A 21,731-nucleotide genomic window follows, 5' to 3' on the forward strand; every position below is an offset into this window, starting at 1 on the left:
TGAACATGAGCCAGGGTGTGCCCAGGGGGTCAAGAAGAGCAACAACATCCTGGCCTGGATCAGCAAGGCAGAGATTGTCCCCCCGTACTCAGAATGGGTGAGGCCACACTAAGAATCCTGTGTCCAAGTCTGGGAACCTCAATTCAGAAAGGACGTGGAGATGATATCCAGAGAAGAGCAATGGAGCTTACAGAGGGTCTGGAGCACAAGTCCTGTGAGGAGTGGCTGAGAGAACTGGGGGTGTCCAGTCTGGAAAAAAGGAGGCCCAGAGAGGACACCACTGCTCTCTACAACTGCCTAAAAGGAGGCTGGAGCCACATGGGGTTGGTCTTCCCTCCCAGCTAACGAGCACAAGGAGAAGAGGAAATGGTCTCCAGTTACAGCAGGGGAGGGATATGAGGAAAAAGTTCCTCACTGGAAGGGCAGAGAAGCCTCAGAACAGACTGCCCTGCACTGCCCAGTGCTGCAATCACTGCCCCTGGCCATGGCAGAGAAGGTGGAGATGTGGCACTCAGGGACAGGGGTCAGTGTGCACCTGGCAGGGCTGGGTTAACCCTTGGGCTTGATGAGGTTTGAGGTCTTTTCCAACATTAATGATTTTAGGATTCCAGGTAGAGGAGCCTACAGAGAAGAAATGAGGTTGAGCTTGGGAAAAAGGGCAAGAAAGTTATCCTAGTGTTTGTCTTTCTGTCTCCCATTAACTTCCCATTATTTTCAATCAGCAACAAATTCATTTTCCACATGTCAAGAATGTTCTGCCATGACAAAAAACAGACAGCAATCTTCCCATCTTTCTCTTGGCCCATAAGCTTTCTCATTCTGCTTTTCTCTCTGATCCTGCTGAATGGGTGGTGAGCATTTCACTCTTTTGCCAAGGCTATCCCCCCACAAGTCTACTTATTTCATTCAATAAAAAATCTCCTTTTCCAAAAGGCAAGCAAAGAGATGAATACAAAGTAATGACTTTATATACTAATTAAGGTACTTAATACCACGACAGTCCTCTAAACCGCAGAAAATATCATTGACAAATGGGCTTTGGAAAGTTGCAAGTCTGCCAAAGCAGAGCAAGTTGAAAACTCTGAAGCTTCAGGAGATTTTGCTCCTTTTTGCTTTTTTTTTATTTCCTGGCAAAAGAAGTTGGAAGAAGCTTGTGAGCCTTTTTAAAATGTATTTACTCATGCTGTATGAGATATTAGTCCCATGAGACCCCAAGTGAAATTTAGGTTTGAATTTTCTAACCACTTGTATCTTATACAAGTGCTTTTAAGTTAGTCCACAAGACAACAAAAAAAGTGACAAAATCCAAATCTACATAAATTCAAATTATATTTTAACATAATACTCTTTATTAAAATATACTGAACTAAAAGCAAGGAAAACATGCTGTAAGGAAAGTCTCAGCAATACAAATGAAGAGTGTTCCAGCACAGGGAAGGCTTTTGCTGTGGAACTTAACAGTAGCCTTCCAATATGTTCATGAAACTAATAAAAAAAACTGAGCCACACTCTTCATAGTTTACAGGAGAAGGCTAAAAAATGAGCATCAGATACTGGAATAGAAGTTACTCCAACAAGATATAAAGCAAAACTTTTTCACTCCAACAAGAGGTGAGCAGCAGACCTGCCCAGAAGAGCTGTGCTGTCTACAGCCTTGATAACACCCTGAGCAACCTGGTCTGAACACAAACTGTCCTTACTTGAAGATGAAGGTCAGAGCAAGAGAGACCTCTTGAAGTCTCCATCCAACCTGGACTCCTCTATGATCCTACAAACAGGCTTGAAGTCTTGGACCTACTCTAATTCATCCAACTGCTCAGATGAAGCAGTAAAGAATTGTTGACAGAAGTCACAATACAGACAGACAGGGCCAGGCCTTTGACACATGCACGAACAATACAGAAGACAAGGGGGTCAAGGATTCAAACATGGATGTATTTTGTCTGAATATGATCATTCTTTGAATACTGTACCGCTAAATAGAGTAAGATTTGATACCTGATACATACCACATGAAAACACATGGAATGAGAACAGAAAGACAGCTGCACTGCACAACAGCCAGCAATGGCAATATTATAGAAATTAAAGCCTGAACTCCAACCTGCCATGCCTCCAACAACAGATCTCAGACAAGAAGACCCTGCTCCTTTTAGAGCTGTTACAGTGGTTGAGTAGATTCAGAATGAACTATCACTGCCATTAGAATAACAGATATTTGAACACCACACAGAAGATTTAACTGATTAGTATAAAGCATAACTTAATCTCACTAATCTCCTAAAGGAAAGTGAAATAATTTTATCTTGAGGAGACATATAAAGTTAGAACTGGTTGCTCTCCCCAATGTTGTCACCACCTCTTATCACACTAAAACATGCATCATTTTCCATGCACAGATAATTAGGTCTTTGTCAGAAGGCTGTAAGCAATACACTTATTATTATGAGATAATTTCAGGTTCTTATATATTCTTATAGAATACAGGACTACCCTCTGAATAAGTACTGTGAAAAAAAGACTTTGATGAAGAGCAACTATAGCACCAGTGAGAACAAGGCTCCTTTACAGTGTTAATAATTAAAGCACCTGAAATTAATAAATGCTGTACACAAAAATAAAAACAGCTGTTTGAATACAAAAGTTAGTAACAGCTTATTTGAAATTTCAATTTCAAGCTAAAGAAATTTATTTTTTTCAACCAAAGTAGAAGGAAAATGATCTTACCTTATCTAGCCTTTTTTGCCAGCTTTCTTCACGTTTTACCATGAGTTCAATACAATGAGAGAGTGTAGCAAGGATTCCAGCAGTAGTTGCCTTGAAAGTTATAGCTTCTCCTTTAAAGTCTATGCCATTAATTCCTTTGGGTGTCACATGTGGAAACACTAAAAAGACATATATGAGATCACTGATAGCTGCCCTTAATCAAACAAGCACTTCACATGTATGCGTTATATTTGAAGATGACGGACTAGCAAAAAAGTTAATTTAAAAATAAAAATCTTAAGTGGTAATAAAGGCCACAGCTATCCACAGGATAAAGATCCAAAAGGAGAAACAGATCCTTGCAGCTTCATCTTGCTATACTGTATTTGGAGCCTGCTTGTAATGCTGTATTACTCTGCAAATCATGTGGGTGGAGGGAGTGGTAATAGTTTGTAACAATAGCAGTTTGACAGCTTGAAATGGGGCCTAATTAACACAGAGCAACCTTAAAACATATCAGATTCAGAATTAAGAAAGGAACAATTTCGAAATGTCATCAAATCCAAAATGCATAATTCAAGGTTGTTTTAAAAATGTAATTACAGATTTTAAAACCCCAAAGTAAAAAGGTATAAGATAAAAGCATCGAATGTGCTGAATTTTCCAAGTACTGCGAGTTTTACAGTTCCAAGAACTGCTTCATGCTGTCAACCAGGCCATCTGTTGCTAAGGCTATTTAAACAAGTCGTTTAAGATGTGTGGCAAAAAAAAAGTACCTATTATGTGTCTAACTGGTACGTAGGTTGGCGTAATAACACATCAAGCCCTGCACATGCATGTCAGAAAATATTACAAAGCACAAGTAACACTCAAGTTGAAGCTGACTGAACCCAGCAACTTAAAGTAACTCCTGCTATTGCCAAAGGGCAAGCCCATGACTTATCACCTGGGTTGATAATTTTTTCTCCAGTCCATCAGTTTGTTGACATACCACTGTTACAGTTTAAAAAGTACAAATTAATATTTGAGTAAGTTTATTTGTCTGCAGGAGCAAAGCAGAACTTTCAAGCAGCTCCATTCTGTAATGACAGAGCACAGTGTCTGCAGTTTGGGAACAGAAAGCAATTGTCACGTGGTCTTCAGCAATGGTTTAAGTCTCTGGAGGTTTTGTGTGCCCTCCTTTCAGAAAGAATCAAACTCCTTTTCAAACAAGTGATTACAGACTACACACAACTTTTAATACCTCAAGATGCACACATATTATGGTAGAATACAACTTTTTTGATCATTCCCTAAAATATAAATGTGATGGGGGGTGGCGGAAAAAAAAGGAGAGCAAGAGAAAGAAAAAAACTGTTTCAGAAATGATAATGAGCAGAGGAGCTCTCCCTCCCCAACAGCTGAAGATGGGACACAGAGGGGACTGAGACTCAAAGTGGGATAAGCTGGCAAGGAGGTGATGCAGTGACTCCACTGAAAATAATTTAAATTATACAAGAACTTTGCCCATAATACTTCACAACTGAAAAAGATGGTTTCACACTAATAATTCTTCCTGTTGCTGTAGGCTATGTTCACATGCAGGCTTAAAAACACATTTATAATGCTTGCAGATTTGATTTTTCTCTCTCAATTAGGAAATAAGTAGACAGGCTGAAGAAACTGCCACTACCTGCAACAGTATATAAATAATTTCAGAAATCTCTGCAGTAGAATTTAATGGAAATACAGCAACACAGCTTAATTTTCTGGAGAAGAGAAAAATATTCTCAGCCATATCTCATTAACACGTACAGTTCTAAGCCATTCTTTAATGACTAGTCTCAGAGTAGGTGTGATAAATGCAGAGCTGCAGACTTAAAGTCAGTGCCTAAAGTTTCTCAGTCATTACAATTATGGGCAAAAATGAACATCTTGCAGAAGGATGTAAAATCTATTTCTTTGAAGAGACAGTCACTCAACAGGTTTCTTATGATGGATACAAGTATTTTGATTCACTCCTAATCACAGGAAATATCTGTCTTTCTGAAACATGTTGAGAGATGATCTCAACCCTCACCTCAGGAACAACTGAGCTTCAGCACTTTACAAGTACTTGTGAGGAGATTTTCTATTTTGAGAGACCAAACATCTTTCTGATTCCTTTTTTACACTTTTTTTCATGTTAGCTAAGATTGATTATTTCAAAATTAAACCAGGCATCTGAAAATCTATGTTTAAAGGTAAAGACTAATAGGAAAGGGTTCTTACTGTTGTAATTGCTGATTGGTTATCAAACTGCAGGCCATCAACTAAAAAAAGCAGGATCATTTGTCTCCCACCTTAATATCAATTTCAACGTCTTCCCAAGCACTTTTTATTATCCCATCTATGCTCTAATTCTGATTTGTCTTCTCTTGTGTTCAATACAAGGAATTCTTCATGCCATTCTCTAACTTTCAATAACTCTTTAGCTTTTCTGTCCTGGACCTCTGTGTCTGTTAGGACAGCTGTTTTCCCTTCTTGTTCCCAAGACCCTGCTGGTAACACCTTCCCACTGTTGGATCAAATCTGTTTCCTAGAAAAACAAGAAAGTTTTCTAAAGACAGTAAATAGAAAGTTGGTCTTCCATCCTTTCCATTTTATGTCCCTTAACGTATTACATCATTAAACTAATTCTAAGTGAAAAACAAACATCTGTGTACATGATCTATTTCTTGATGCCTGTTGTTGTTGTCTTATGTGGATTGCAACAGGATCAATACGATTAGTTTTCCCCTAAGGACAACCCCAATTTTTTAGCAATATTTTGGGAAATATTTTTACTCCATTCAGAGCACAGAAATCCAACATAAATCTCTGCTGTAATTTACATCAGAGTTCTCTCCTTCAGCCTTTGTACCTTTTCCATCTTTATAGTTCCAGTACAAAAAACATCTTCCATATTCAAGATGGTTAAGTAGGTTACACCTGCTCTTCCTATTCTTAGAAAATTTAAATCCAAATATGTTCTCTTTCTGGAGGGAATGAATGGGAATACTTTGAGATATTCTACATTCCTGAATATAAAATCCCAATGGGAAAATATGCATCAGCCAGACACCATATCTTGTTTTATATAAATGATCACAGTTCCAGATAGCAGATCTTTCAATTTAAAAGTGACCAATATATTTAAAGAACTTTATACTACCTACCTCTTCACTTAAAGATCCCACAGAACACAGAAAAGAAAAAGCCTCCCTATCCAAATCACCTTCAGAGCAGTACACAAATGTCCACACTTAAAGTAACTTTCTTTTCCCACCCAGAGAACAAATTTCAAAAGCCAATGTGAATATGGTCCCTCAGGTCAGTCCTAAATCTAATGATTTGAGCTTTGGATTGCTGCACTAGTAGTTTGAACAGTAGGCTTAAACACTTTTCCATATTATAGTAAGCTAAATTAAGAGGTTGAACCTCTGCCTCACTTCCTGAAGCACTGAGTAGAGAATAGTCTCAGAATAAACAGGCAACCACTTGTCAGCTACACTTAAGAAGATTGTTAGAATCCTTCCAGGACGGGATAGAAGTTGCAAGAAGAGAACCTGAAATTTGAGAAATCAAATTTTAGCAGCTGCTCTAAGGCTAAGCTTTAAAAAGGGTCAAGTTGAAGATAAATCTCTCATTGCCAGTTAGTTTGACCTTTTTTTCTGCCCAATTCATGAGCATGGCTGTCTCAACCTGAGACATCTATTTCCCCTACTGTATCACTTATGATTCCACTTTAAGACAGAGAGTCCAATTTTTCATTTCTAATCAAGCTTTGCAGCACTCAGCTATTAAATACTTAATGAATTTAGCCATTAGAAATCCAACTGAGGCACAGAAAAATTTAAATGGGGATAAATATTTTCATAGAAATAATTGATGGAAAGTAAATTTAATGGAACACAGGGCTCATAACAACTGGAATTAGAAGTTCTGCAAAAGGCAAGGGGTAGCAGAATTATTTCCTGTAGTGAGCTATAGTGAGTGAGTTTATACAGGTATCTGTAACACTAAATATCAATTTGTTAGCATGTAAGTTCCCAAAAGCTTGATGACTATCTGCATTAAAAATATAAACTTTTATAATGACATTCCCCATAGTATATGCATATATATTGCAGATGTGCCAGAACAACATAGATATGAAAAAAAATTTCTACAGGTAAATTAAGCTGAAACTCCTACATGATTGTACAAAAATTGAGTTTGACAAAGACATCTCTCCTAAAATGAATCATGCAGTAAAATTAAACTCTTAACATTTGTTAAAGAAGGCCTTTTCAGTTTTCTGAAATCAAACTTAACAGTACTGAAAAAAAAAAAAGAAAAAAAAAAAAAGAAAGAAAAAAAAAAGGAAAAAAGGGTTCAGTTTCACATTTCATACAGAAAATAGGCTTAGTGGAACCACACACCTGCTTGCACTTGCTTCAAAACTTCCGTTTCATCAAAGAATCACCAGGTTGGAAAAGATTTTCAAGATCATCAAGTCCAACCCACCCTCAAGATCTCAACTAAACCCTGGCACTGAGTGCCATGTTCAGTCTTTCTTTAAATACATCCAGGGATGATGACTCCACCACCTCCCTGGGCAGACCATTTCAGTCCTTTATCACCCTTTCTGTAAAAAATGTTTTCCTAATATCCAAAACCTATATTTCCCTTAGCACAGCTTGAGACTGTGTCCTCTTGTTCTGACAGTTGCTGCCTGGAGAAAGAGACCAACCCCAGCCTGAGCACAGCCACCTTTCAGGGGGTTGTAGAGAGTAGTAAGGTCACCTCTGAGTCTCCTTTTCTCCAGGCTGCACTACCCCAGCTCCCTCAGTTGTTCCTCACAAGGAATTGTGTTCCCAGCCCCTCACCAGCCTCGTTGCCTCCTCTGGATGCGCTCAAGGGTTTCAATGTTGTTCCTAAACTGAGGGGCCAGAGCTGGACACAGCACTCAAGGTGTGGCCTCACCAGTGCCCAGTACAGGGGAGGAATGAGCTCCCTGCTCCTGCTGGACACACCATTCCTGATCCAGGCCAGGGGCCATTGGCCCTCTTGGCCACCTGGGCACACCCTGCCTCATGTTCAGTTGCTGTCACCAGCATCCTCAGGCCCCTTTCTGCCTGGGCACTGTCCAGCCACACTGTCCCTAACCTATAACACTGCAGGGGGGTTTTGTGGCCAAAATGCAGGACTCAGCACTTGGACTTATTAAACTTCATCTTATTGGACTCTGCCCATCCATCCAATCATTCCAGGTCTCTCTGCAGAGCCCTCCTACCTTCCAAGAGATCAAACTTTGCTCCCAAATTTACTAATGAGTGCCTGCAAATTGACTAACGAAAGACTCAATACCCTCATCCGTGTCATCAATAAAAATATTGAACAGAGCTGCCTCAGCACTGACCCTGAGGAACTCCACTGGTGACTGTCCCCAGGTGGATGCAGCACCATTCCCCACCACTCTCTGGGCCCGGCCATGCAGCCAGTTCCTAACCCAGCAAAGAGTGCTCCTGTCCAAGCCGTGGGCTGCCCAGCTTTTCCAGGAGTGTGCTGTGGGAGACAGTGTCAAAGGCCTTGCTGAAGTCCAAACAGACATCCACAGCCCTTCCTGCATCCACCAGATGGTCAGCTGGTCATCAAAGGAGATCAGGTTAGCTGGGTCTGATCCCCTGCCCATCCTGTAGGTGCTGTGTGATGACACTCAGTATAAACTGCTCCATTACCTACCAGATACTGAGGTCAGACTGACTGGGTTATAATTACCAGGATCCTCCTTCCCACCCTTTTTGTGAATGGGGGTCACACTGGCCAGATTTCAGTCCCCTGGAACCTCACCAGTGTGCCAGGACTGTTGGTAAATGATGGAGAGTGACTTCACAAGCTCATCTGCCAGCTCCCTCACCACCCTGGGGCGGATCCCATCTGGGGCCAGACATTTATGAACACACAAGCAGCTCAGCAGTTCTCTGCCTGCCTCCTCCTGAATAACAGGGAGGCCATTCTGCTCCCTGACACCATCTACCAGCCCAGGAGGACAGTTGTCCTGAGGACAAGCCAGGTTCCCACTAAAGACTGAGGCAAAGAAGGGGTTAAGCACCTCCACCTTCTCCTCATCTGCAGTTACTAAGTTCCCTCCTGTGTCCAATAGAGAACAAAGGTTGGTATTACCCTTCCTTTTGCCATTAATATACTTGTAAAAACATTTTTTATTATTCTTTACAAAAGTTGCTGAATTAAGTTCAAACTGAGTTTTGGCCTCCCTAATTTTTTTCCTACACACCCCAGCAATCGCCTTAAATACTTCCTGAGAGACCTGACCCTCCTTCCAAAGACAATACATACTCTTTCCAGTCCTAAGTTCCTTTGAAACCTCATTGCCCATCCAGGCTGGACAGATTTGCCTCATCAGCTCATCTTTCAGCACACAGGGACAGTCTGTGTCACCTCAAGATCTGTTTTGAAGCACACCCACCTTTCCTGGACTCCTTTGTTTTTAAAGGCTGCTTCCCAAGGAACTCTCTGTATGAGTCTCCTACACAGGCCAAAGTCTGCCCTTCAGAAGTCTAATGTAAAAGTCTTATTGATGTTCCTCCTGATTTCACCAAATATTGAGAACTCTATAATTTCATGATCACTGTGCCCCAAGCGGCCTCCAAGCACCACATCTCCCACCAGCCCAGCTCTGTTTGCAAACAACAGACCTAACATAGTCCCTCCCTGCTGGGCTCACTCACCAGTTGCAACAAAAAGTTATCTTCAAGTTGTTCACACTATTTGATCTCTGAAATCAGTATTATGATTAATCCCCAGTAGAAAAAATCGACTTGTGTGATGAATTCTGGAAGTAACCTGAAAAGTTCTTCCCATTCCCTTTCCTTTCCCATCACAACAGTTTTGGAAATGCTCTAGAAAAAGCATTTAAATACAAGAAAGAAACACGTAACACATGGGACTAGCCACCAATTTTAAAAAAACCCAGAAGATACAGAAAAGGCATATTTTGCCTTATATTTTCTAGGTTTTTCGTGAAAGTATTTCACATTTTTAAAAACATTTCTGGTGAATACTTTGAGAGATTCCATTACACTTGAAACTGGAGGTGCTACTTCCAAGCTTTGTGAATCAAGCCTAAGAAATATCTTAGGTATTTCTGAATTGCCAACAAGTAGAGAGTGTAATCACTAGAATATTTCAGTCAGAAAACGTGAGAAGGTCTAAAAAGAATGCAAATACAATTTAAATGCAAACACGACTTCCTCCAGGCCAGAACCATCAGATTTCTCAAACAGCAAGACTTGCATGAATTCTTCACATTTGCTGAATGGGTACAGTGAGTATAATAAGTAGTGCAATTTTGGTAAGAATAAAGATCTGAATTCTACTCATTATAACAAAGAAAAGAACAGCAAAAAAGCACTAAAATTATGGTAAGTGAGAATCAGTAACTCTGCAGTCTTAACCTTCAATAGTAAGCATACTTGGGAAAATCACAGGGGGACATCTCCAAGCAGAAAAGGACTGAAACTCCAGCAAACTCCTAACTCAGGTAATATGTGCAATAACCTGTTACAAAATCTCTCTTCCCAATACTTGAATTGCAGCTGTTTCAACAGAATTTCGTAGTGACAGTGACTTTAGACACAGAATGGGAAATTCTAGCTTGATAAGCTTGCATTGGTATTTGTATGAATTAAAAATAACTCAGAGAATCACGAAAAGCTGCTAAAGAATTATAATGTGACTAAGAACTTCCATTCACATACAGTTCTATTCTTGTCATTTTCTGCTTAGAAAAGAGCATAAAAACCTGCCTTAAACCAGCTTATCACCATGCCATTCATTCTAATTTTCATCACTGAAAAAACTGCGACATACTTACGTTTTTCTTTACTGCTGTTACTGTTGTGTACAAAATCTCCATCAGGACGTACTGTAGGAAAATCATCTTCATCGTCTTCTACCACTAGATTTGGAAGAGAGCGTATAGTGGGAGTGAGTTCTTTGGTGTATAAAAAAGAATTAAGACCATCTTCGTGGTTAGCCAGCACTTTATCCTATAACAATAGTCATCATTCCTCCCTAACTTTTTGTTTTGTTTTGGTTTGGTTTGGGTTTTTTTTGTTTTTTGGGTTTTTTTGACCCAAGACCACTACCAGTGGAAACATCAGTAAACAGCACAATCTGACATTGCTCAGCATAGAAGTTCAGCATTCAACTCTCTGGTGAGAGCAACATACTTTGCTGTTACAAGTGGGTAAGTAGGAAACATGATTCAGTACCTATCTAATCTTCTACACTGGAAAGCTAAAAAAAAGTAGTGGAACTGCACTTCTCTGGAGTTTTATTGCTATGGAAAGTTTCACGCTGCCAGAACAAAGACAGGGATGAATATAAATGCCTCAGTAGAGTGCACACATACAGTGACAAGCTGTGCTCTGATATAAAAAATTCAGAGACATCCACATCATAGTCTAGAATGATCTCAAGTGTGCATTCAATGCTCTATTTCCAGCCAGTACATCTCAGAAGCTTTACTTAAGGCAGCCCTTTTGACTTTTTTAAAAGTGCATTGTTTCTATCAAAACTAATATCCCACTGGGTTTTTAAATAAGTAAGAGATAGCAATAAATTGAATCATGAGGGCCAGCAATTGGTAGTCTACAACAAAACACTTAAAAAGAGTGTTGCTGTTGTACAGTTGATAGCTACGGGTTACAATCAAGCAGATTTTAAAGCAAATCTGAATTCCAAAATAAAGATAATCAACACATTTAAGCATTTATGCAAATTATTGACCCTTTGCTAAACTACACTTAAGATACATATTTTATTTCTATGACATTAAATTGCAATGTAACAGTATCAAGACGTTTCCTTGGTAAAAAGCTACACTCTATGGCGGGAAGAGTTTTAAGTTAGAGTGTTACCTTTATCCCTCTGGAGTTCGTCTTTGGAAACTGCATCGGCACAAGCATCGAAGTATTTCTGTAAAGTATCAACTTGTCTACACAAGATGTCTCTAAATGTTTCCATTTCTGCGAGCTTTTCACGTAAGCTATGCCCCTTCTGAAAACACAAACAAAAAAGGCCTGAAATGTTTCCATACACTCAACAATAGCTTGATGAAGTATAATTACAATGTAATTTAAAAAAACCCCAAACATTTCTGCAGCTATAAAGAAGAAATTGAAGTATGTTAAGGGCATTCTAGATACCATCAATTATGATACTGTTAATGTCAGAAGATACCATATTTGAGTATTCTTTACTCATTTTGTTACTGATCTCAACGTTTTCTCTTGACTGCACCTGCTACTTCAGAGCACTCCACAAAAGCTTATTAAAACATGAACTTGCATGCTAACAGCTTTATACATATTTGCCTGAAAGCAGTCAGCTCCAGTTTAAGATCTTTGTTCCAATCCTTATTCCCTTTCCTTGTGTTGTTCCTCTCCTCCTCTCCCAGAAGCACAGCACACTCAGTTCATATATTAATTATTCATATGCATGACACAAGGAAAGTCATAGTTTGCCAGCCAGTGCTGTATCACACTTATCAAGATACAAAATTAGTGTTTGTTTTCATTTTGAGCCCAGGATATGCTGGTGAATAAACCAGAAAAAGTTAATGAACACACTCAAAAGTTTGATTTTCTGGCCACAGAAGATGACACCACAGTTTAAAAGGGACAACTGCATGAGAGGCATGAGAGAGCTTCCCATATCATCTGATCACCATCATATGACAGACTGCTGACATTTAAACTAAATATGCTGTAACTTTCCCTATAATTATGTGAATGAGTCTTTGTACATTACTTCTTTTCCAGTTGCACATTATATTTATGCACAAATACTAGGAAAACTGTTTGCACCAACCTTGAATGAAGAGGTGGAGGTTGCAGAGTATCCACTTGCTCCGGAGACAAGAGACACCATGGAGCCATGGCGCCGCAAACTCGACTCTGATCCATAGCCAGATTCAGTCTAAAAAGCAAAACACACAAAAAACTAAAGCGTTGAGGCTTTTGATAAAATAGAAATCATAAAAACAAGATTAATGTAATTTTCTCTGAAAGCCACCAATTTGTTTTTTTTTTGCAGTAGAGGTTTAAATAACTCAATCTGTGCCTGCATCTAAGATGTCGATACAGTATCTGTGAAGTTATTATAAACATGGTTTTTATTATCAAATTCATTTGTAAAATAATCTGTTACCTACAATGAATTATGTGTCCCCAAAAAGACACAGCAATATATATTTAATGGTTCACAATAGGGACAGTGTTTCATTATTTTGGTTTATGTAATTCCTAAGAAGTAATCTTCCCACACCCTATAAAAAAACTTACATTACATTTAATTGGGGGATTAAACATGGTTCAGTCTCAAGACAATCAGCTTCAGTCAATTAGTCCAATGATACAAACAGTACCTTTTTTTTAAAGCAACAAAATAGAAATCAAAGAAAATCAGACAAATACTTCCATCATCTTTTTCCTGTTTCAGGCTTCTTTGGCAAAATTATTTATACTAGACTGAAATTAATTTTTCATAAGAACAGAAGTCCATATAAAACAAGTAAGATGCTCAAAGTAAGAAAGAGGATAAACAACGAAAAAAGAATAATATCTCTTGGTTAGAGTAACATTAAAAAGATTAAAAATAGAGTTTGACAAATTTCCTCACAAGACAAACAGAAGCAGATACTGAGGAACTGAAGGAAAATAAATTTCTCCAAATGTTAATGTGAATGTTCTGCATGGCAAAGGAGATGAAAAATCCTGACAGAGAATGTAAGCAATAAACAGATGGTTCAGACTAATAATATATGAAATACTGTTAGTAGATTAGTTTGATCAAGTAGAGAGAGACAACACTGAAGGACTCCTGACAGAAATAAATCCAGCAGTAGCACCAAAACTCTAATGGGGCAGGAAGAGGGGAGACAAAATAAAATATATAGAACAGACAAGGAGAAATGATGAAATTCCAATCGTACATTTTATGGAAAAATTGGAAGCTGTAAAGGATTTGAGAAGGCACGAGTGTGTGGTTAAGTTAAAAAGCAGAGAAAGGTAGAGAGTTATTTGAAGTGTCAGTTAAGAATTTGGGCAAAGCGGGACTAAGTATCTATGTCTGAGTTACACGTAAGAGTTTGAGCATATAACTGCTTTGTTTCAAAAGCATTTAATAAGCATAAACCTGAAGAGTCACCCAACACTTTGAAACATTTCTTTTAAAATTTCCTTTAAACAAAAATATAAAAAGACTTCACTGTTTAATCAGCACCTTCAATATTTATTTGAGCATACGCCACAAATCTCATGATGACCTAATGTTTTTATTATAATCAGTTTGACAGTGAAAGTTCATTTAATTTTCTCTGTATCTTGTGCACACCAGGAAAGATGACAAAATCTCATTTTAATAGGATATGGCTTAAAGAACAGATCAATTTTAAAATCTAGCCAAAATATCCATTTCATTGAGGTTAGAGTATTTTAATTAAGGATAGCAAACATTTTCTGATTTTGTCCTTACAGTGAGAATGACACACCTATGCAAGACATTGCTTTAAGCTTAGGAAGTGAAATTCCTGGATTTCTTTACTTGAGATTTGGTCAAAGCCACACCTTCATAGTCCTACTTTAAAACTTCCAAGAATAGTTGTAAACTTATAAATGGAAAATCTGATGCCTTATATATTCTACATCTGAATTAAATCCTTTTCTTCCAATATTATGCATACGGTCAATGTTCAGCTATTTTAGTTCACAAAATAAAAACTGAAGGTGAAAGAAAAAAAATCCAACCCCTCTTTCCACATCAAATTGTAAGCTTGATTTTTAAGGTACCTTTTCAGCAGAATATTTATTTCTCTGTCATTCATGCCTGTCATTATTAATTCCACTAAATAATTTATGCACACTACAGAACAGTACACGTAACAGCATACAGGATTATATGGATACAGCTATCAGCTTGCAAAATCCACCAATAAAAAGGTGCAACACAATTAACTATTTGTTACTGAGAAGCAAATCCAGCAGGCATTAAGAGCAGACTGAACAGCACACATCATGAACCAAAAGCATGTGCATTTACAGACCACGTTCACAAAACCGTGTCAGACAATTTTGTTCAAATAGCCAAGAGGGGAAAAAAAAAAAATTACATTGAGAATACTTATTTTTCGCAAGAACCAGAAAATAAGTACTCATTTCTAACAGATGCACAGGCAAGCCATCCTGCTCAAAGCAGATATATGCAGGCAGATGAACACAAACAAAGAGAGCATGAATCATGCAAAGCCCCACCATTCTACTACCGCAACATCTAAACGAGAGCAGGTCACTGCCGCATTTATGTCTTGCAAAGCAGATCATCGTTAACTAATCACTGCAGAAATAATCATTTACATTGAGAAGAAGAATGTAGACAAAGTTCCTTCCATTTACACAAATTTTGATTTCCCAAGATAAAAGCTGGAAAAGCCGGTAGAGTTCATATGATGAAAATCAACAGTCTCTGCTTGAAAATAAAATGACTTGTAGAAGTCGTATCAATTCACACCATCAAGCACTAATGCCAAATTGCCATGCTTGGTAAAAAAGATGCAGTTCTTGGAAATTCCATGCATAATATCACAGCTTCAAAGCTACATTAAAACTGGCATTTGATAGTAATTGCAACACCTTCAGCTTTCTAAGGCAAGGCATGAAATCCATTAATCCTTTTGTTACCACAGACAAGAGGAAAGAGCCACATGATCCAAAGCTTCATGTGATCCTTTAACTGGAACAGATGCCAGTATCAGCAACAAGGCAGCACGCCAGAAAAGCTGCTTTCAATAAAAAAAGCTAAGTATTTGCAGAATCATGTTGCAGATCTCTGTTACTGCTCTGCACTGATTCTTAAGTGGAAAATAATAGCCTTGAATAAAGCACAGACTCACGGCAAAGTTCTCCCACTTAAAAAAAACAACGAATAAAGCAAATTATTCTCACATATCTTCAAGGAATTATTTTCATTATGTCTCAGTTTGGTGCCTGTGAAGCACTTCAATGTACTTCTGTTAACCAAGGCAGATATATTCAGTTAGCACTATAAATTATTTATTATTTTACATAACACAACCCGCAGGCTCCTCCCTTTAAGGCATTCATCTCACCCAGGTGATGGAACAGATATTAGGACACAGTGACTCCAATCTCATTCTCTACAGTCTTTGTGAAACATTGTTAAACATCCAAGAGATCAAGCCACAATAACTTACAAAAAAACCCCAGAATATAGAAAAAAGTAGTAACACAAAAGAGCTGGAAGGCACTATGAAAAGCTTGGTAGAAAATAAGCAGATGAGATCTGTAAACAACCACGTTCCAAAGGCAATTTTTAGACTTGCTGCAAATGCTTCGGTGTCCCAGCACAGCTGGTTTGCATCTGGACAGATAAATTTGGTCATAAATAAGAAACCCAATTCAGGCAGTCTAGTTCAATACAGGCAAGAAGTAAACAAGTCCCTGGGTGAGCCGTGATAGGATGGATTTGAACTCAACAGGGAATCCCAGCCAATCCCGTTCAATCCTGAATGCAGACTCGCCATTGGCCAGGGCAGTGGGCGGAGCTGAGACCTCGACCAATCAGGTGTCCAGGCACAAGAATTTTGAACCCCCTATAAAAGGGAGACCCAAACACCAAACTGAGCTGTTTGTCACGGGATCCTCAGTGGGTCCTGTCCTGTGTCTGCCTCCAACACACGACTGTAAAGTGACACTTCAGAAAGATGGGATAGTGCTGGGATGAGCCAACGCAAGGCTACCCCAGGAAACTATTGCAAACAGTAATACATAGCATACATGACAGGTCAGGCAGTACTGGATGCATTTCTGAGGACTGAAATTAAAGATATAATTATCTTATACTATATCTTAAATAATGTAGCATATATTTATCATATATATATTATATAATTTATATAATATATATAGCATATCTATATATATAATTATCATGTGACTCTAGGTCTGATTTTTCAATTGTTTTGAAGCTGCTGACAATGGAAATTTAAGGTTGCAAAATCAAGGTGGTAGGTAGGTAGCAAGAAGGCAGAGATAGACATTCCACAATCCGGGTCAGTGCAGCTGGATGATTATACCCCACCCACAGCCCTCCCAAACACAGCATAAATGACTATTTAAAATGAAACAGCTTCTAATACGCTTTGCAGTTTCTTGCAACTGCAAAAACACGAAAGACATGTAGACCTAACTTTTCTCCAGCAGTGACACGTGCTATTCCATAGTAAGTACGCATATTATGTGCACAGGAAGAATCTCCAGGAATTCCAAGTTGGAAAAAATACACATATAAAAATAAAACTCTTCACTGAGCAGAAGTCCCAAAACCCAAGCTGACAATTTAGTGTTGCAGTTATAAAAAAGCAGCTTGTACTCCTGGGTCATGGGACTACAAGCAAGACCAGGAGAGGCCACACTTATCACTTCTATTAATCTGGGCTGCCAGGAAAGGGATAGGTAAGGTCTGTACTGTAATACAAGAACTAATAAATTCCATTCTATTAGACACTGGCAAAAAAAAGCAGTGGTGTTTTAGCATCGATTCCCACTGCACTGAAGTAAGTATTGCTTCTTGTTTTCACACTTTGAAAGCTAGTGGGAATAGCTACAGATTTTAATGAATGAATGAATGCCATTACATATTGTCTGATCTTGGTTTAAGGCTAGCACTTGTGCAACTGTGCCTTTAAAAATAAGAACAGTTCTTATCCCAAGGGAAAGCATCAGTCACATCGCTCTTTTTATCAGTTATACAAAATTGCATAATAGTTACATTAAATATTATTACACTGTCACAATGTATAAAGCTCAAAAGGGAGTGTTGCCAGTGTTAATGCCTAAGTGTTAACTAAGGCAGATGAGCCAGAGGCAGCAGGAAAAGCCGCTGCACGAGTCTGGGAACATCCACTAGGTGGAGGGAAAGCCTGAGCCCTGCAGGGACTGAGCACACAGGGATAAATAACCCAGCCTGTCCCCACAGCGGGACGGAGCACGGAGACCAAGGCACACACCGTGCTCACAGTCAAAAGGCATTCAGGAAATCTTACTTATCCTTCAAAACGGCAGGGAAGCAATGATCGCCTCTTACTACAATTGCTGGTTTAGCTTTATTTTTTAACTGAAGATAGTTAAATATCACATTAGTATCATCTCTGTAGAACCAGATAAACACATCCACCATCAGTATCACGGTGAAGAATCCTGGGCTAAAGACCATAATGAGATTTCAAAAGAGCATAGTTAAACAGCAATAGGGGTTTATTCACCTTTGTGAAAAGGTACTTGTTGCAAGCCTGAGCCTGTTTTGGATATGGACTTGAGAGGCCTTTGCTTTGCTTCATCAGAATAAGCATTTTCCTAACAAGAAATGCCAGGATTCAAAGTACAGGTGCAGTCAAGATTCTGACTTGCACTAAAAGAAATGGAATACAAAAAGCTTTACAGCAACACAGAACACAACTATCAGCAGATAAATATGCTTAGCTATCTATGCCTCCTATCAAAAAGAAGAAAAACTGTCCAAGCAAATGCTCCTGCAAAACCCACAAAGTCCCTTGTTCACCTAGTGCAATTAGCAGTTATTTTGTCACTGCTAAATTCAGAAACAGGTTGTTTTTTCCCCTCTGCTCAATCCTTATTAGCCATCAGAATAGAGATCTCTATCAAATAGCTGTCATACCCCTGAGTATGTAATATATAGCAAGCACTGGAGGATAAAAAAGTTGGAATAGTCAAATTCCATAACATATTTGACACAGAATTTAAGGAAAACTATTGACACCCTAAGGAAACACATGAGAATACATGCTGATTAAATTGCAATCTCCTAACACTAATTTGGGGAAAAGTGGGGGAAAAGAAGAGTTTACTTTTAATACATTTCTTGTTTTGGATCTCACACCCTATTAAAACTAACACAATTTTCTTCACTTTCAAAACCTATTACCTACTCTTATTTCATTCTTGCTGTAGCCCTTGTCAGTTCTCAACACCAACTTCCTTCAAAAACAACAGAGGCTCACTGACCTATTACACACGTGAACCAAAAAAGTTGTATGTAATAAGGGACTCCAAGACATGCAACTTTTTGTCACATTCCTGATACAGCTTCAAATTCCTCAAGTTGTCCAGGGTTGAGGATTCATAAAAACCAGTCCTTCTATTGAGTCGAAACCATGTTTGTTTAAAAACAAAGCCCAGTCTAGTTTAAAAGCTCTTTATGCAACAGCATTCTGCCATCAGTAGAAGCCTTACATGCATTTCTAATCATACATCAATTTGACAACATAAAGATTCCGTATGTTAAGCTCAAACTATCTAGGCAATAATGCTGTCCAAAAGTAATTTTATTTTCAAACAAAAGATGAACATATTGGATGGATATAAAGTATCAGAATTCTGAAGGCATAATTACCTAAAGACAAACACAACCGTTCTGCATGACGGGCAGAAAATAATCAGAACCATTATGGTGGGAAAAGAATTCCCAGACCATTGAGTCCAACCTTTGACCCAACACCACCATGCCAACTAGACCATAACACTAAGTACAACATACAGACTTTTACTGTGTGCCTCCAGTGTCTCCATTAATTTCCTGAGCAGCCTTTCAATACCTGACCACCTTTTCAGTGAAAAAATTCTTCCCAATGTCCAACCTGCAGAGCCTTCCTGCCCTGCAGCAGATCAACACTCCTGCCCAACTTGTCACTTGTGAACTGAGTCAGGGTGCCCTCAATCACCTCATCCAGATGGTCTGTAAGGATATGACACAGGCCTGCACCCAGTGCTGAGCCCTGGGAAATACCACTGGTGACTGGCCACCAGCTGGATGTAATTCCATCCCCAACCACTCTCTGGTCTTGACTATCCAGCTGGTTTTTACCCAGTGAACAGTGCACCTGTCCAAGCCATGGGCTGCCAGTTTCTCCAGGAGAATGCTATGAGAAGTGGTGCCAAAGGCTTTAGTAAAGTCTAGATAGAAAACATCCTTTCCCTCATCCACTAAGAAGGTCACCCTGTCATAAAAGGAGATCAGGCTGGTCAGGCAGGATCTGCCTTTCACAAATCCATCTGACTGGGCCGGATGCCCTGATTGTCCTGTGTGTGCCAGTCATCACACTCAAGATACTCTGTTCCATAACCTTCCCAGGCTGACAGGCTGTAGTTCCCCACATCCTCCTTCTGACTCTTGTTGTAGATGGGCAAATCTCCACTTATCTGGGGTGTCCCTGGTTAAACCAGGATTGGTCATAAGTGATGCACAGTGGCTTGGAAAAGTATTTCATCAGCTCCCTAAGTCCTCTTGGGTGAATCTCATTTGGCTCCACAGACTTGTGAGTGGCTAACAGACATGGGAAGCCATTTCCTCCTGAGTTACAGGAAGTCTATTCTGATCCCCATTCCTGTTTAGCAGCTCAGGGAGCTGCTTGCCCTGAGGATGTTTGATCTCCCTGTTAAAGACTGAGGCAAAGAAAGCATTAAGTACCTCAGCCTTTTCCTTATCCTTGGTGACAGTGTTCCCCATCCACATGCCCATTAAAGGATGGAGATTTTCCCTGGCCCTCCTTTTGTTGTTAATGTATTTGTAAAAACATCTCATCTCATCTCATCCAGCAGTGACCAGACTGAGTTTTAGCTAAGGCTTCCCCCTTGTAATTTTTTCTCTACATGACTTACCAACATCCTTGTATTCTTCCTGAGGTGCTGCCCCAGCCCACATAGGAAGCAACAATTAGAAGATCTTAAGTCAAATAAAGCTGGTGAAGGGTCTGGAACACAAGACGAGGGGTGGCTGAGGGAGTTGGGGTAGCTCAGCTTGGAAAAAAGGAGCCTCAGAGGGGACCTTATCACTCTCTACAGTTACCTGGAAGGAAAGTGTAGTGAGATGGGTGTCAGCCTCTTATCCCAAGCAGCAAGTGTCAGGACAAGTGGAAATGGCCCCAAGTTGCAGCAAGGGAGGCTCAGCTTAGACATTATGAAAATGTTTTCATGGGAAGGGTTGTAAATCAATGAACATACTGCCCAGGGAAGTGGTGGAGTCACCATACCTGAAAGTGCTAAAATCACGTGTGGATATGGCATTTGAGGACATGGTTTTGTAGTGAACATGGTGGTGGTGCTGGGTTGACAACTAAATGTCAAAATACTAAAGATTTTTTTCAATCTTAGCAATTCTATTAAACACTTGATACAGTATGGCTTACCAAGATTTAAAAAAAGTTACATGAAAACATTAATTGTTTTACAAAGAACAGCACATGATTCTATGAGTTAAGAGCAAGTCTAACATGACATAAAACAAAAATGCTAAAGGGATAAATTATCTGAATACTTCCAATGTTTAGATGTAAGACCCAGCCACAGTTACAGCAGGGCAAAGATATGCATATAAAGCAGATCCCAGATCAAAAAACTTTATAAGCAAAGTCAGATCATGAGTTTATCTAACTTAAAAGCTTTGTATATTTCATGTAAAAGACAAATTTACGTGTAAGGATAAATATTCAGGTAATTTCCAAAACCTTGGTGAATCACCAATTCAAAACATGAGAGCATGTTCTTGTGTCACAAGGTGTCATAGTAGTCTCTGGTCTAACAGGTCAGGACTGGGAAAATTAAGTTAATACTCGTGTATTCTCGTAATTACACTCGTGTTAATATCAGTTCATCTATTTAAATCTCCCCAGCTCAGTATGGTGTGTGACCACTAGAGGGAAATAGTGAAAAGGAAAAAGACACGGCTGGAGGTTACTACTGGTCAAAGACCAACAGTAACCCTTACCCTGTTTCTGCTCCAGTCCCTGGGCATAGAAACCTCCTTTTCTTGGTAGACAACCAAAACCAGGGCAGTTTTACCTTTAGCCTTTATAATTACATTTGAAAAACATTGCTTAGCGAGGATTAAGTTTTCCACAAAGCATGCAAGTAGCAACAATGACATTT

The 21,731-nt window shown here is 39.1% G+C and overlaps 1 protein-coding gene across 2 annotated transcripts in view; it reads right to left on the minus strand.

Annotated features, from left to right (window-relative positions):
- The window catches only part of CERT1 (ceramide transporter 1), an 85,378-nt gene that overhangs the window by 20,747 nt on the left and 42,900 nt on the right, over window positions 1-21,731 (minus strand). For both annotated transcript variants that reach the window (XM_083883064.1, XM_083883063.1), the window contains exons 4-7: window positions 12,583-12,690; window positions 11,631-11,769; window positions 10,583-10,666; window positions 2,728-2,885 (exon numbers count right to left, since the gene is read on the minus strand). In XM_083883064.1, coding sequence (XP_083739190.1) covers window positions 2,728-2,885; window positions 10,583-10,666; window positions 11,631-11,769; window positions 12,583-12,690 — 489 coding nt within the window. The remainder of the gene's footprint in view (window positions 1-2,727; window positions 2,886-10,582; window positions 10,667-11,630; window positions 11,770-12,582; window positions 12,691-21,731) is intronic.

The sequence above is a fragment of the Zosterops lateralis genome, assembly GCF_965231275.1.
Source record: "Zosterops lateralis genome assembly, chromosome: Z".
NCBI classification, from domain to species: domain Eukaryota; kingdom Metazoa; phylum Chordata; class Aves; order Passeriformes; family Zosteropidae; genus Zosterops; species Zosterops lateralis.